Source organism: Hylobates moloch, unplaced genomic scaffold (assembly GCF_009828535.3).
Source record: "Hylobates moloch isolate HMO894 unplaced genomic scaffold, HMol_V3 SCAFFOLD_5, whole genome shotgun sequence".
NCBI classification, from domain to species: Eukaryota; Metazoa; Chordata; class Mammalia; order Primates; family Hylobatidae; genus Hylobates; species Hylobates moloch.
In genome coordinates this window covers 17,041,048-17,057,818 of record NW_026652280.1, presented here as the reverse complement: position 1 = coordinate 17,057,818, position 16,771 = coordinate 17,041,048, and the positions used below count along the sequence as shown (strand labels likewise).

The 16,771-nt window shown below is 39.0% G+C and overlaps 1 protein-coding gene across 1 annotated transcript in view; it reads left to right on the top strand.

Annotated features, from left to right (window-relative positions):
- Positions 1-16,771, top strand: part of ZCCHC2 (zinc finger CCHC-type containing 2) — a 56,236-nt gene that overhangs the window by 36,815 nt on the left and 2,650 nt on the right. Inside the window, exons 8-13 of the mRNA XM_032152109.2 lie at positions 1,184-1,241; positions 3,607-3,742; positions 5,165-5,229; positions 5,596-5,690; positions 10,936-11,064; positions 14,877-16,370. Coding sequence (XP_032008000.1) covers positions 1,184-1,241; positions 3,607-3,742; positions 5,165-5,229; positions 5,596-5,690; positions 10,936-11,064; positions 14,877-16,370 — 1,977 coding nt within the window. The remainder of the gene's footprint in view (positions 1-1,183; positions 1,242-3,606; positions 3,743-5,164; positions 5,230-5,595; positions 5,691-10,935; positions 11,065-14,876; positions 16,371-16,771) is intronic.

Below are 16,771 nucleotides of genomic sequence, written 5' to 3'. Positions count from 1 at the left end.
CTGGTAGTCAGGAAAATACAAATGGAAACAGGTGTCATCTCACACTCAGCAGATTGACAAAACATTTTGGAGTCTGACATCAAGGATATGAAGCAGTGGGAACTCTCAGGCACTGCTGATGGGGATATAAATTGACACAACTATTTTGGACAGAAATTTGGTGCTGTGTGGTGAAGTTGGAGATAATTATATGCCGCTGTCCAGCAATCCTGCATCTATGAAAATTGTTACACACCTGCAAAAGGGGACATGGGCCCGGGTCCTTGAGGCAGCATTGTTTGCAAGGGCAAATACCGGGAAATTGCCTGAACATTTCAAATGTTAGTAAAGTTATAAATAAATAATGTCTTTGTACTAGGTAGCAATTAAAATAAAGGATATTTATAGTACAGCTGGCTCCCATCTCTGCATTGGTGGGTTTAACCAACTGTGAGCTGAAAGTATTTGGGGGAAAAAATTCTTTTTCTTGTCATTCTCTAAACAATACAGCGTAACAACTATTTGCGTAGCATTTACATTGTACTAGGTATTATAAGTAATCTAGAGATGATTTAAAGTATACAGGAGGATGTGCATAGATTACATGCAAATACTGAAGGACAGTTGTATATTGAAACATGTAACAGCTAATGGGTTTATGAGCACACATATATGGATAGTTAAAACTTGCACTAGAATGTTTCAACAAGTAAGGTACTAGTTAGCCTCTAGAGGGATGAGGGGGAATGGAATAGAGGGAAGACCTTCAGTCATTCCTGTGATATTCTGTTTCTTAAAAGAGGCAAATATGGAGCAGTCTGGTGGAGGGTGGTGTACATGGATATTTGTTATATTAGTAGATACAGGTTTGAATGTTTGAAACTCTTCATTTTTTAGTGGTTAAAAAGTTCTATCTGAAATTGGATGTTTTAGTTTTGTAGAGACATGCTCATACAGACTTTGCATAGTTTTGAACAAGATTGATTTGCTGTTAGGTGGAAGACATTTGAGAGAATATAAAAGGTAATTCAGAGTGTACTGTGTTTTTGAAAAATTGCTTAAGATATCTTCTATGTGGAGAAATGCTTAGAAGTGCTTCATACAGTCTGTCACCAGTGGTTACGATCATACAAACTAGTAGCATCCTACTGTTGGTTTTTGCTGCAGCATTTAGTGTAATAAGTTACTTTTTCCTCTCTTCTAGATGTGTTGCAGCACGCCATAATCCACAAGAAGCATACTGGGAAAAGTCCCATTGTGAAGTAGGTATCCTCTTTCTAAAACAAAAAGTGCTTTGGTATGTTTTAAAATCAATGTAACATTTAATTAAATTTCTGATGTATTTGGCTATAATTCTGTCATTTTTCTATTTGCTTTTTATTTCTCCACTTTTTCTGTTTCCTTTTCTCATTTTTTTTGCCTCCTTTTGGGTTGTTTTTCTTCTGTGGTTTTTTTTGTTTTGTTTTGGTGGGTTTTTTTTTTCCCCCTATCATCCTTGATAGTTTACAATGAAAATTCTTCTAATGGTTACCCTAGAGATTATATTACATATCTTTGACTTATTAAAGTTGGATACTTGTGCTTGTACTGGTCCCAAACAATTTGAGGACCTTAGATTACTGCAACATCATTTATTTCCCCCGAACTTGTAAGCCGTGGCTGTCATGCATTTTAATTCTCTGTATAATTTTAAATTCCATGAAACCTCTTTGTAGTGTTTGTGTACTCATTCCTTCCTGTGTCTCTGAGCATCCACCTATGATCATTTTCCTTCCAACTGAAGAATACTTGAGTATTTCCTATAGTCACATCAGCCAGTGATGAATGCACTCAAATTTTTATCTGGAAAAAATGTTTATTTTGCCTTCATTTTTACAAGATACTCTTGCCACCTGTAGGATTCTAATTGGGCAGTGATTTTCTGTGAGCTTTTTGAGAGCATAGTTTCCTCATCTTCTGGTTCTCCCTTTATTTCCTTGCATCTTATTCTCTCTGCTCACCTCCAGTTTCTCCTGCAGATCACATAAAACCATCTGTGATTTCTGACTCATACCACAATAGCGCTCTGCTCCTCAAGTATGAGCCATGACTTTCCATGTTCCGCCTTAGGGCCTTTGCTGCTCACACAGGAGTCTGCCTCCATCCTTTTTGGGTCTCTCATTCTGGGAGGGCCCAGAAGCTCGGAGCTCCTGATGCTTCCAGCCCCCACTGTGGACTCTTCATTGCAGTCCTTTGCCATTTCATTCTCTCCACTCCCTTGCTCCTGCTTTTTGGGATCACTTCCCAAATAAACTGTGTTATGCTGGACTCTGCATATGAGAGGAACTCACACTTAAGTCATCTGGCATCCAGAGTTTCAATCGGTCTTACTGCTGCTCTTTTGAAGATAATATGCATTTCCCTCTGATTACTTTTAAGGTTTTGTTGTTGTCTGGTTTTCAGCAGTTTTCCTAGCTTCCTTTGCATGAATTCTTGAATCCGTAGCTTGATGTCTTTTAATTTTAGAAAACTAGCTTTTACTTCTTCAGATATTTCTTCTCTGCTTTTCTCTTGCTCCCTCTTCCAAGACTCCAAATCCTTGTGTGTTAGATTTTTCACCATGTCCCGTGTTTTTTTTTTTTTTTTTTTTTTGAGATGGAGTCTTGCTCTGTTACCCAGACTGGAGTGCAGTGGCACAGTCTCAGCTCACTGCAACCTCTGCCTCTCAGGTTCAAGCAGTTCTCCTGCCTCAGCCTCCCAAGTAGCTGGAACTACAGGCATCCGCCACCACGCCTGGCTAATTTTTTTTTTTGTATTTTTAGTAGAGACGGAGTTTCACTATGTTGGCCAGGATGGTCTCGAACTGCTGACCTCAGGTGATCCACCCACCTCAGCCTCCCACAATGCTGGGATTATAGGTGTGAGCCACCGTGCCCAGCCGTCCCATGTCTTTTAAGCCTTTTTTGTTTTTCGCATTTTTTTCACTCTCAGTGCTTTAATCTGTTTTCTTCTGACCAATTTTTTCTTCATTGATTTTCTTCATCTGTTTCCCCTTCACTAATTTTCTCCATCTATTTCCCATTTGTTGAGTTTGTAATATTAGTTTATTTTATAGTTCTATAATTTACTTTTTTTTTTCTTTCCCAAATTTCTCTTCCAAAATCCTCAGTATTGTATTTGTCAACCATGTTAAGCACTGTTACCTGAAAGTCTGTGTCCAGTAAGTTTATCATCTGAATTCTGCTGGGGCCTATTTCTCTTGTCTGTTTCTTTTGGTTTTTGTTCTCATTATCCTGTCCTTTCATGTGCCTAGTTACTTAAGTGCTCATGACAGCAGTGCTCTCAAGATGCAGGTTGTGTAAGCCTCTCTGTCTCAACTGTAAGCAGTGTATGATGATCACCATCGCATAGTGTCTAAAAGCAGAGTGTGCAGCTGTTACTACTCTTTTTAGAGACAGGTATTAATGATAAATAGATGTGTAGTGGTTTATTTCTCATAGTATACTTTTTTTTTCTTAGACCTATCATTAGGCATTCCTTGAAGAAACTAATATATTGAAGAAAGGGTTACTGTAACTTCTTCATTGAAATGAAATAGGTTATTATTGAGGGCAGATTTTCACACTTTCATAAACTTTTCTTTGGTAGCAATATTGGTACAAGTTGTTCTCCATTGGATGGGCTTACCATGCAATATTCTGAACAGAATGGAATTGTGGATTGGAGGAAGCAAAGCTGTACCACCATTCAGCACCCAGAGCACTGTGTGACCTCAGCTGACCAGGTGTGTGGGGAGTTTGTTTTGGAGCTATATAGTTAAAGCATTGCTACTCTTTAAGAAAAAAATTAAGTTCTGTAAGTTTTCAGTCAGACAGTATATCTGGTAAGAAATGAAGGAATGTTTAAGTTTTAGACTTTATACTTATATATGATCTAAGCTCTTCTGAGACCTGAAAATGTGTATTTAGATTACTTTTATTGCTTGTGTAAGATTAGTACACTTTAATATGATACATTCCCAGGCGCCATGGGTCACGCTTCTAATCCCAGCACTTTGGGAAGCTAAGGCAGGAGGATTGCTTGAGGCCACACATTTGACCAGCTTCGGCAACATACTGAAACCCTGTCTGTATAAAAAATTTAAAAATTAGCTGAGTGTGGTGGTACACACCTGTAGTCTCCGCTACTCGGGAGGTTGAGGCAGGAGGATCACCTGAGCCCAGGAGTTCAAGGCTGCTGTGAGTCATGATCACACTACTGTACTTCTGCCTGGGCAACAGCGTGAGACCCTGTCTCTAAAAAATAAATTTAAAACAAAAATTTTTAAAATAATACCTTTGCTGTTTAACAAAGGTGTACATTAGATTGTTAGGCCAAAATTTTTTGGTCTTGAAAGAATTAGAATTCGCATTTCAATCACTGCCTTGCTATTTGTGATGTAAATTTTCCAACTGACCTTTCTTCATGAATATTTGGGTCAGTTTATCGACACTTGAGAATGCATTAGGGGATGTTTGCTTTCTTAAGATTTGGGTGTGATCAGAGAGCAGAATGCTGTTAAGTATGTTTCATGTCATATGGCCTCACAGATATGGGGGGAAGTCCCTGTGTATATGTTACAAGTATAGAATGAAACTTCGCTCTTGAAAATTGATTCATTAACCCGATGTTGTCTCTGGCCAATGCTCAGATCCAAATGTTAACTCTTGTTGGAATGTGTTTTTATGCATTAAAGCATATTCTGAGAAATTATAAACAGTTTCAGTCATAATTAATGACCTATTTTCAAAGCCCATCTGAGTTTACTTTCCCTCCCCCACTCCAGTGCCTGCACCCTCTCTTCTTAGAGTTGATGTAATTAAGTGTTGACAGTTATATCGAATTGTACTTTTAAGAGAATAGTAGTAAACCTACAGCAAGTGCCAGTCACTTGATTGTGTTTCATTTTATAGTCAGAAAAAAGAATGTAGGTCCATTTTAAAAGAAAAATAGAAAATAATACTGTATTAATCATGAGGAAAATATGTAAGTGTCACAGAATGTGTAAATTTTAGTGGTTCAGGTGGGAAACTTCAAAAATAGGTTGGAAATCAACACTTGTTAGAATATACAAGTGGGAATCTATCACTTTAATGTTTATTATGAGAGTAAAAATGTCGGTATGGTTTAGCTTTTGTCTGATTTGTCTTTTTATTCTTTCTACTAGCATTCTGCTGAAAAACGGAGTTTATCTTCAATAAATAAGAAGAAAGGAAAGCCACAAACAGAAAAGTAGGTTCAATTTAAGGAAAGACAGCATATAGCCTTTGATAATAGGCCTGTTTAGTTTATGATAGTATACAACATAGTATTTTTTTAGTTAGTTTTCTTTGTATTTTTAATTCTGGGTTTTACTCTTTTGGTTCAAAATATTAATATATGCAGGTGATAAAAATAAAGCTACTGTCAAATACTGCATTCAGTTTGGAGGGGTAAAACTCTCAGAACTTTCCACTGAAGGGCGAATCTTAATTGTATTTAGATTATTCCTTACTAAAAAAATTTAAAGAGTCTTGAAGGGAATTTTATCAATACTGTACTGAATGTGTTTGGTAGATAACCTTATTAAAATGTTGGCAATATGTTCATTTGGTTTAGGGAGAAAATTAAGAAAACTGACAACAGATTGAATAGTAGAATAAATGGTATTAGACTCTCCACTCCTCAGCATGCCCATGGTGGTACTGTGAAAGGTAAGAAGGTTATTTTTCTTTCAAATACCCATCACATAAATATATTCAGCATGATACTTACTGTATTAATAGATATTGAGCTGTTGTGTCAAATCCTAATACTATTAAGTTTACCTTGTGTTGATATGTACAGCGATTTCCAAATTAAACAGTTCTGAAATCATTAGAGTTACTTTAGGGAATACAAACCAGCCATGAGGGTGGAGATTGCCTTTGCTTCAGTGATTCTCACCTGCCTCTCCCTTCCGGCAGCAGGAGTCTCCCAGGTTGTCCTTCTCCAGCCAGTTCCGACTCAGGAGACAGGTCCCAAGGCCATGGGGGATCTCTCCTGTGGCTTTGCTGGCCACTCATGAGAGTGTTTTTATGTAAAGTCGTTTTTAAAATACTGTTGACTTCTTCATGATTTAATAACCATCCTTTATGAAGTTTTATGAGGCTTTAGGGGAATGTCAACTCTCAAATTTTTGTTATACTAGATGTATATGGCTTCCATTTACCCACCATTATTTTAAGGTCCCTTTATTTTTAGGTTCAAGGTTCATTGGACTTGAGAAAGTGCCCTTCTGCAGCTTCATTGATTTTGTTTATCTTCACTATTAATCGTAACGATTAAAAAAGAATAAGAGCATGCAGACCTCTAGGAGAACGTTTTATCCCTGTATGCCCCTGACACATTTATGTAGTGATCCCACAAATGTGATTGTTAATCTAAATGTTATTGGAATATTAGTACATTCAGTTGTGTTGTAATATGAATAACCAGAATCTATTTCTTAAAAGTTTTGAGTTTATTTTTAAACTAGATATTTGTATAGAAAGACTGAATAGTGATGAAAAAAAAAATGATTACCTTTTGAATCTGAAATCATCTGGGCCAGACACGGTGGCTCACACCTGTAATCCCAGCACTTTGAGAGGCCAAGGTGAGTGGATCACCTGAGGTCAGGAGCTCGAGACCAGCCTGACCAACATGATGAAAACCTGTCTCTACTAAAAATAGAAAAATTAGCCGGGCATGGTGGCAGGTGCCTGTAATCCCAGCTACTTGGGAGGCTAAGGCAGGAGAGTCGCTTGAACCTGGGAGGCAGAGGTTGCAGTAAGCCACGACTGTGCTATAAACTAAAATCATCTGGCCAACTCATTGAAGCATTGGAAGTGGGGTAAAATAACATGGACAAAACCCATCTTGTCTGTAGAAGGATCTTGTAACACGTTACTATCTCTGAGGTTCCCTCTGGTGGTGATGGCAGCTTAACGGAGGAGGAAAAAACTAGATGAGGAAGACAGAAGTCTGTCGGTGGACATTTGGAGATTGATTCTGCTGGCCCTCCCTGCCTTTTGCCTTCTCTTTCTAGTTCATTTTCCATACTGCTGCCATGTTTGTTTTCTAAAATACCATTTTCTGAATGAAATTCCTGCCCTCCACAAGATCACTCTGTCTCTTGTATCACAGTGTCTGGGAACTACTGCTCACTAAAGAAGTTTGCAACTATTCTTTCCATGTTAGCCCATTTCCAGAGGAGAAGCACGTAGACATTGGTCAGAGACAGTTAGGGTTTGAGTGTTGTGCTCCCCCAGTTTATTAAGCATGTGACCTCTCTGATGCCTTTGTTTGCTCATTTGTAAAACAGGAGTAATGCCTGCTTCAGCAGATTGTAAGAATTACATGTAAAAACATGAAGAGCATTTTCCTAGTTCCAAGTACTCAGGTGTTCAGTGCAGCAATTTAGTTCCTTTTCCCTGTTCTAATAAATTAGAGGGAAACATACATTGTATGGGTTATTAAGAACTTTGTAACAGCATCACAAACTCCCATTCATTTCTTTCCTTAATTTTCAAGTGTTATGAAGATAACAACCTCAGCTATTTTTCAGTTTTATCTATTTTCTCCTCTATATCCGTCACCGATTTGTATGTATTTACATTTATAAAATGACTGTGAATGAAATATTTTTTGTACAGCTTGTCTTACTGATATCAAGTGCAGCGCAGATGTATGCCAATTCCAACTTTTAAAAAGCCCCTCTGTGTATTAATTTTTCTTTGAAATATTAAGGCACCAAGGAAGAATTGTCTTTAAGCATTCAGTAAACTCAATACGTGCCTAAGGATTTTTTTTTATGGAACAACAGTTCATATCATAATTTGGAGAGACATTGTCTTGAAGCTGAAAATACTCTTTCTGATTAGCAGGTTGTTTGGATCTTTAAATAATACATTTTAGCTTAAGATTTGTATTGTTTTACTTCTTAAAAATTTATTATTAAATTTAAATTTTAACTTCTGTTCTGAGTGATAATCCATTTATGTAGCTCAGAATTTCAAAAGAAAACAAAGATCGCTCCCAGCCCTCCTCTGTGCTGGCTCCTGCCAGGACGCAGTCAGCGCCATCAGCTGTCTGTGTTGTTGGAGTGTCTTTTCTGTTAAAACCCAAGCTTTCTGAAAGTCTGTCTTCTGAAGAGGTGCATATTACCTCATATAGAGCATTAAGAATGCTCACCATGGCCAGGCACGGTGGCTCACGCCTATAATCCCAGCACTTTGGGAGGCCAGGGGCCGGTGGATCACATGAGGTCAGGAGTTTGAGACCAGCCTGGCCATCATGGGGAAACCCTGTCTCTACTAAAAATATAAAAACTAGCCAGGTGTGGTGGTGCACACCTGTAATCCCAGCTACTCGGGAGACTGAGGCAGGAGCATCACTTGAACCCAGGAGGTGGAGTTTACAGTGAGCCAAGATTGCACCACTATACTCCAGCCGGGGCGACAGAATGAGACTGTCTCAAAAAAAAAAAAAAAAAAAAAAAAGATTGCTCATCATTGTAGTTTTTTGCCCAGTGTTTCTTCCACCCCACTCTTCTGTTGCCAATTGTGACACCAAAAAGTTTAGAGGGAAACGAGATGCTTGATCTCTCAGTTTCTTGTAAAAGATTTAGAAGGTCTCTAGCTTCCTTTAATATCCCAGATGAAATACGTGGTTCTATTGCCTATGATTTATCTAAATGGGTCTTAACTCTGTAACAGACTTCTATTGTTTATAATTACCAATAACCAGTATTTTAGTGTTAGAATAGTGGTTTATGTTTTAAATTTTGTTTTTGTTTTTATTATGTGCGAGACCCTTTATCATTTGAGACATGACAAATTCAAAGTTTGTGTCTTTTTAAAAGGGCAGTTTGTGGAGTATCCTTTGGCATAATTGGTCTGTCTTCACTTTCCACATCCCCTGAATCTCTAGAGGATCACATAATTTCTGATTATAAAAGTTTTTAAGGTACCACACAATTCTAAAGTACCTTCTGAATTATCAAAAAAAAGATTATGTTAGTATAGATTTAGATTTATGTATTCAGTTCTTTGGAAGCTGCGGTTTTGTATATGGCAATTCGTGATGAGAATATTCACCAGCTTGCACAGCATAAAGAAAATAGTTTTGTAAATTATGTCATTTGGAGAGGTAGCTGCTTTTTTTAAAACATAATTTGCTCTTTGAACTATAGTCTACTGTAGTTTCACTGTCTGCAACATTTTGATGAACGCTACCCCTGAGGTTCCTTTTTAGTCCATTTCTAGTTTGAGAATATCCTGTTGAAGGCCGGGCACGGTGGCTCACGCTTGTAATCCCAGCACTTTGGGAGGCCAGGGCGGGCGGATCACAAGGTCAGGAGATGGAGACCACGGTGAAACCCCGTCACTACTAAAAATACAAAAAATTAGCCGGGCGTGGTGGCGGGCGCCTGTAGTCCCAGCTACTCAGAGGCTGAGGCAGGAGAATGGCGTGAACCCGGGAGGCGGAGCTTGCAGTGAGCCGAGATTGTGCCACTGCACTCCAGCCTGGGCAACAGAGCGAGACTCTGTCTCAAAAAAAAAAAAGAATATCCTGTTGAATCTTTGATTCTCTTGATCTTGGATTGTTCATTTTGTTATATGCTGGTTGAAATATTTATATGCAAGACTCATGCAAGTGCTATAGGTTTCATCATTAGTCCAATTTAATGACAACCTGTTTGGCCACTATGGCCCATTAGCTTGTCTTCAAGCAGCCATTGGTATTGACTTGAATCCTTTTAGTCGCCTTATGATGGGTCATTCAGGGCCTGTTACTGTGTAGGTATCCTCCAGGTAACTTTTCTGTAAAATTGTTACTTGCCCGTGAACTCCTCTGCCACTTTCCTTGTAGCCTCATAAGATTTTGTGCAGTTTTCCCTTGGCAGTTTGACATTTATTACTCAGAAGGAATTTAGCAACATCAACATTCCTAATGACTTTATTTTCAATATTCATCTAACATTTGAGTGGCTGGGCTAATCTAGGTCATGTTTAACAGTCTTAACACTGTTACAAGTTTATCCCAGCCAAAAACCACAGGTTAGTTGCCTGCATTGCTCATTATACAAATTGTGCCTTTTCTCTGACACATATTTTGCCCAGGCAATTAATACCCATTATCTTTTACTGATTCTACCAGTTGCCACAGAAATGCTTCACTAATCTATAGTTCTTAAGAACCCTCTGGAATCCCTTATTTGGGGATTTATACACCAAACATGTATTGAATGCTTGCTGTAAGGCAGAATTATGCTAGCTACTGGGTTTACAAGAGATAAGAGAATATTTCCCTAAGTCAGGGCCACTACTGGAAAAAAAAAAAATCCAGAGTTTGTATCTCTTGTCCAATACTAGATACACCAATAGTCTCTCCTTATGTGCTCAAAACAGATACAGCTAGTTGGTCATGGCAGGTCCTGTCACCATCTCACACTACCTCAGTATAGGCTTGAACTTGGCAGAACTCAAGGGACTACTCCGTCTACTAGATGGGAAGCATTTTATTATTTTAAATACTCCAGGTAATTTTCATTGAATAGGTATTTTGGCAGCCCTTTTCTTCTTAAGTTCTTTTAAAGAATGAATTTTCCAGCAAACTCTGAAGAGTTAAAATATCTAGACTTAGAAAGTAGCTCAAAGTGATATTATTGTACAGACCCTGCAACCAACCTTAACTCTTTTTTTCTTTGAAGTCAGTAAGATTGACTTACTCTGTGCATTGTTTTAAGAATATCTTTTTATCAAGTATTTTCTATTAAACTTGTAATTTAATCAGTTTAGATCAAGGACAAGCTTTTTTAGATGGTTGTGGGGAAACTGAAGAAAATATAGCTAAAATTAATTTCTAATGATTCAACTTAGAAATTAATTTAAAATGACTTAACATGATTTTTTAAAATAGTGTTGTTATTTTTAGATGTGAATTTGGACATTGGCTCTGGACATGACACATGTGGAGAAACATCTTCGGAGAGTTACAGTTCTCCATCTAGTCCCCGACATGATGGAAGAGAAAGTTTTGAAAGTGAAGAAGAGAAAGACAGAGGTTTGCTCTTTGAAGTGGGAGTATTGTTGGCATGGCAGGGGTGCGGAAGTGGAGGGAAATGTGTGTTGTTTCTTCACGTCAAAGTCAAACAAGGAATTTTATGATCCTATAAATGCCATTAACTGATTTTAAATGTAAAATCGATACAAAGGACATTGTATAGATCATTGCCTTAGAAATTCCTAGCAATGTTGATTTGATAAACATATTTCACTGCATATGAAGTTAAGTAGGATGAAGACAGGATCATAATGAGGTAGAGTTAGTGTAGAAAGAAGGAAAATGTGTGTGTTGTTAGATGCATATATATGTTTATGCTCTTTACGTCCTCTCGATTGATTGACTGTTTTATCATTTTAGGATATCCTTCTTTGTCTCTAGTAACAATTTTTGTCTTAAAGTCTATTTTGTCTGAGAATAGTATAGTCGATCCAGCATTCTAGGTACTGCTTGCACAGTATTTTGTTTTCTGTCCTTTTACTTTAAACCTGTTTGTGTCTTTAAATATAAATTTTGTCTCTTGTAGACAACATATAGTTAGATTATGGTTTTTTATTCATTCTGCCGATCTCTGCTATTTGTCCATTTACGTTTAATGTAATTACTAATAAGGTAGGTTTTACGTCTGCCATTTTGTTGTTTTCTCTGTGTATTAATGTCTTCAGTTCCTCCTTGCACAGAGGCTTAAAACCAGCCAGCAGTGAGAGCTTAGGGCCTTCTCAGGTCTGCCTTGGAAAGGCATATAACTATAGGCATGAGCAAAACCTTTTAGGTTCCCAGGAGTATATTAAAGCTTTTCAAAGCCTCCTGTAGCCACCTTATTCCCCAGTTTTTCATTTTAAGTTTTCTGGTCAGCCTCTTGTCAGCCCCAGCTAGTAATGCTGCCTCGGGCGGCTACATCGTTAAACAGTTGCTTCTGACTAATTATGACAAATGTCCTGTGGGTAAGAGGCTGTAACGCAGAGTGAGTGCTAGCTGCCAGACAGTCAAATGGTGACAGTTTGGTGGTGGGGCTTTTGGGGAACTCCAAACCCCTACTCCTAATGGCTGCTGGGTTTTGTAGCTACTACTGCAAGAGAGATGGTGTTTGCACTGATTTCGGAAAGTGAGGTACAAGTCATTTACAGGGCTATTTTAGAGCTGTAGAAAGGGGGAGTGGAAGGTAGGACAAGGGGAAAATGCCTTGAGATTTTCTGTTCTTACAGATTGAGCTGTTTTTCTTGAATAAACACTTGTCAGAGTGCTGTAAGCTTTTAGTTAATTTCCAGAATTTTGAGTAAGTTGGTTATTTGACAGTTTTTGCTAGGGTTTTCATTGCTTTTATGGAAGAGTGGGTTATTAGAGGTCTTACTCTCATTCTGGTCTGGAGGTGAGATCTCCTTTAAAATGTGTATGTTGAATGAGGATGTCATTCTTTATGCATGATGACAACGTCTGATTGGTAACACCTTGGTTACAAGGGGTACCCATGCTGGTGGGCAGTATCAGGTTACTTCTCATGGTCCACCTACAGATTAAGATCCTTCCCACATATTGTTTTAGCCAAATGTGGTTTCTTCCTGGACAGTCTGCAGCTCTCTGTGGCATTAGCTTCTTTCTGTGTTGTGGTATCACGCTATGTTTTAGGGAGCTATGCTATATAGTGTTGCTACGTGACATACAATTAAAGTCAGGCTTTACTTTGCAGTCATACCAAATATAGCATAGTTACTCTACCACCAATTCTTCTAATCTGAGGCAGCACTGTACTTCTGATCTGCAGTGTCCTTGTGAAAGAAAAAAAATGAAGACAACCTCTCACTGAGCTATTTTGAAGCTTAAATGAGAGGATTTTTTTCTTCTTTTTTTTTTAATTTATGAGACAGGGTCTTGCTGTGTTGCCCAGGCTGGTCTTGAACTCCTGGGCTCAAGTGATCCTCCTGCCTTGGCCTCCCAAAGTGTTGAGATTATAAGCATGAGCCAGTGCACCCAGCATTAAATGAGAGGGTTTTTATGCATTACCCAGAATAGACAAACTTTCAGTATGTTTCATTGTACATTTATGCTTGATTCTCTAGGATATGCAGGTGACTCTGTGGCTCACACTGCAGATTTGGCCCTGTCCGAAGTGTTAGTGTACATCTGTACACTTGGGTAATGACAGCATCCCTCTCCTGCCATCAGATGGCACAAGTTGGAGGCCTGTGTGGAGGAACTTGGCTTTTTTCAAATAGGCTGTTATTAAATATGAAAGAATGGCTTAGGGCTGTCTTCACCCAAGGAAAATATCCATTATGGTAGAGAGCTTTGATCATTTTTAGAATTCTGAGTGGATGAAAAGGCTCCTTTGAAAAGGGCGTGGGTGTCTTTGCTGTTGCTCTCCTGGGTGGTGATGGTATTTCTGTTTGGGGCTTTACGCTTACCGAAATCAGTGCACAGAAGGGCGAGACGTGTCTCAACGTGTCTAGAGGAGTCTCAGGATGCTTAGAAAACCAACTGGGAACATTAAAAATCATGAGGCCATTTGCTATTTCACATAGAAATTTAACGGACTTTAAAAATGGTTCTGCATCTTTCAAACTTAACATTTTTATCTTTGACTCTGCACTGGTGTGATGATACAGATAAAATGCCTTCAATAAGTTTGGATTTTGGGATAGTTTTTATTTTGCAAAGTTTAGCAAGAAATACCCCAATTATTAATCTATTAGGGGAAGTTTATGCTAGAACCATTCACTCTTTGAGTTTTTTCTAATATAAATTAAAATCATTGAATTAGTAATACTGTTGATGTTCTGTGTCAGTAAGTAGCTTTCATTTAATCTTTCTTCAGGAAGACAAATTTGTTTTTAGTGTTCTGTTTGAAAACTTTTTAACATCTGAAGCTGAATATAACCAGTTCATACCTTAATGAATACAAATATTTTAAGTACCTAGTACAATTCAGCTTATCCATACAAGCAGAAAGATTTTTAAATAGGCACTACATTTTAGTGGAATGGTCTGTGTATACATCAACACAATGTCTGGGTCTATGATGTTTAAACATTGTGAATCAGATTTTATCCTTGTCCCCTGTATACCAAAAGTCAGAACATCCCCCAAAGGCTAGGTCCACACTATTTCTGTACACAAGCGTAAGACTGATGCAGGAGTAGTAGCCGATGCAGTGTTGTTTGTATTTGCTATTTTGCTGTTTTGATTTTGGAGAAATTGCCACACTCTCCTTTTCCTCTGTTTCTTGTGTTCTAGTGTATTTGTTTTATGATTAATAATAGCTTTAAATTTTCTTCCCCCATTGAAATATTTAGTATTAAGAATATTGATTCCATTCTAAAAAAAAACCAACAACAACAAAAGAAAACTCTTCTGTTCCTTGCCTCTAGATATTTGAGTTAAATATTGTCTTGACTGAGCTCCTTGAAATTATATCATTTATCTGAGACAAATTGAAGAACTTGGGTTGGCAGTGCAGAATGGAAACCAAGTGGATTGCCTGAAGTTTATTAAGGTTAAGAGTGTCTGATGGTCTTCTCAGTACAAAGATGGTGTTACATAAATCTCTTTGTTTTATACTGTGTTTCATTCAGACTCAACTAGCCTTTTATGTTTTGTTTTTCTGTTTATATCCCCGTATTTTTAAAATAAGGCATTGATCTAATGTTGACCCATAGAAAGCCAAAAGTTAAAGGGAGGTCAGCTTGGACAGTCAGGAGACATAGAGGGACACTTTCCAAACTTGAGTTACTTTGAGGTATACTTAATGTTTATTTCTAGCAAGAAAGATGGGAGTTATGCTCGTGTTAATATCTCTCTATGTTTGTTTTCTTTAGACACAGACAGCAATTCTGAGGATTCTGGGAATCCATCAACAACTAGGTTTACAGGTTACGGTTCTGTCAACCAGACTGTCACTGTCAAGCCACCTGTTCAGATTGCTTCACTAGGAAATGAGAATGGAAACCTTTTAGAAGATCCCTTAAACACACCCAAGTATCAGCATATTTCTTTTATGCCAACTTTACACTGTGTCATGCACAATGGTGCCCAGAAGTCTGAAGTCGTCGTTCCTGCACCCAAACCCACTGATGGCAAAACCATAGGGATGCTTGTTCCTAGTCCTGTTGCTATTTCTGCAATAAGGGAGTCCGCAAATTCAACCCCCGTTGGAATACTAGGGCCAACAGCTTCCACTGGAGAATCGGAAAAGCACCTTGAGTTACTGGCTTCCCCTTTACCTATTCCATCAACCTTCCTTCCACACAGTAGTACTCCCGCTTTGCATCTAACAGTTCAGAGGCTAAAGTTGCCACCACCACAGGGATCTTCTGAGAGCTGCACAGTTAACATCCCACAGCAACCACCCGGAAGTCTGAGCATCGCATCACCAAACACTGCCTTTATTCCTATCCATAACCCAGGTAGTTTCCCAGGCTCTCCTGTTGCTACCACGGACCCCATCACGAAATCTGCATCCCAAGTGGTAGGACTCAATCAAATGGTGCCTCAAATTGAGGGAAACACAGGGACAGTCCCTCAGCCTACCAATGTGAAGGTAGTTCTTCCAGCAGCTGGCCTCTCAGCTGCTCAGCCACCAGCTTCCTACCCCTTACCAGGCTCTCCCCTTGCTGCCGGCGTGTTACCCAGCCAGAACTCCAGTGTGCTCAGCACAGCAGCAACTTCTCCCCAGCCAGCGAGCGCAGGTATCAGCCAGGCCCAGGCGACTGTTCCTCCTGCGGTTCCTACCCACACCCCAGGCCCTGCCCCAAGCCCGAGCCCTGCCTTGACGCACAGTACCGCGCAGAGTGACAGCACCTCTTACATCAGTGCTGTGGGGAACACGAATGCTAATGGGACAGTAGTGCCCCCACAGCAGATGGGCTCAGGTCCTTGTGGTTCTTGTGGGCGAAGGTGCAGCTGTGGGACCAATGGAAACCTTCAGCTAAATAGTTACTATTATCCTAATCCAATGCCTGGACCAATGTACCGAGTCCCTTCATTCTTTACTCTGCCATCCATTTGCAATGGCAGCTACCTCAACCAAGCACATCAGAGCAATGGAAACCAACTTCCTTTTTTTCTGCCTCAGACTCCATATGCAAATGGACTGGTACATGACCCAGTCATGGGGAGCCAAGCCAACTATGGCATGCAGCAGATGGCAGGATTTGGGAGATTCTATCCTGTATATCCAGCACCTAATGTAGTTGCCAACACCAGTGGTTCGGGGCCCAAGAAGAATGGGAATGTCTCATGTTACAATTGTGGTGTAAGCGGACACTATGCACAGGACTGTAAGCAGTCGTCCATGGAGGCCAATCAACAAGGTAATCACAATAACTCCCAGAGGACTTGTTTTTGAGTTCACCCATTTCTCCTTCCTTTCCTTATTGATCATGGGATTCTGTTGTAGCAGAAAGATCTGTTTGTGTTTTCGTTTATGGATATTGTGTTTTCAGTGACAGATCATAAAATGCAACTGGAAAAACAGTGTAGACCCAGGTCACACAGAGCACAAGAAAGTTCACAGGAATTCAGTTTCCAATTAAGGAATAAACTCTAAAAGGCCCTTTTGAAGGAGTGTGATGGGAATTTGCATTCTGTAATGTTAAATCTCTTGCTTGCAGCACTTTTTTTTTTTTTAAGCTACAATCCTGTTTCATAGAGTAAGCAAACTTTTTAAATATTGAAAACCTAGGAAGTAATCTAGTTATCTGACATTAGGTTT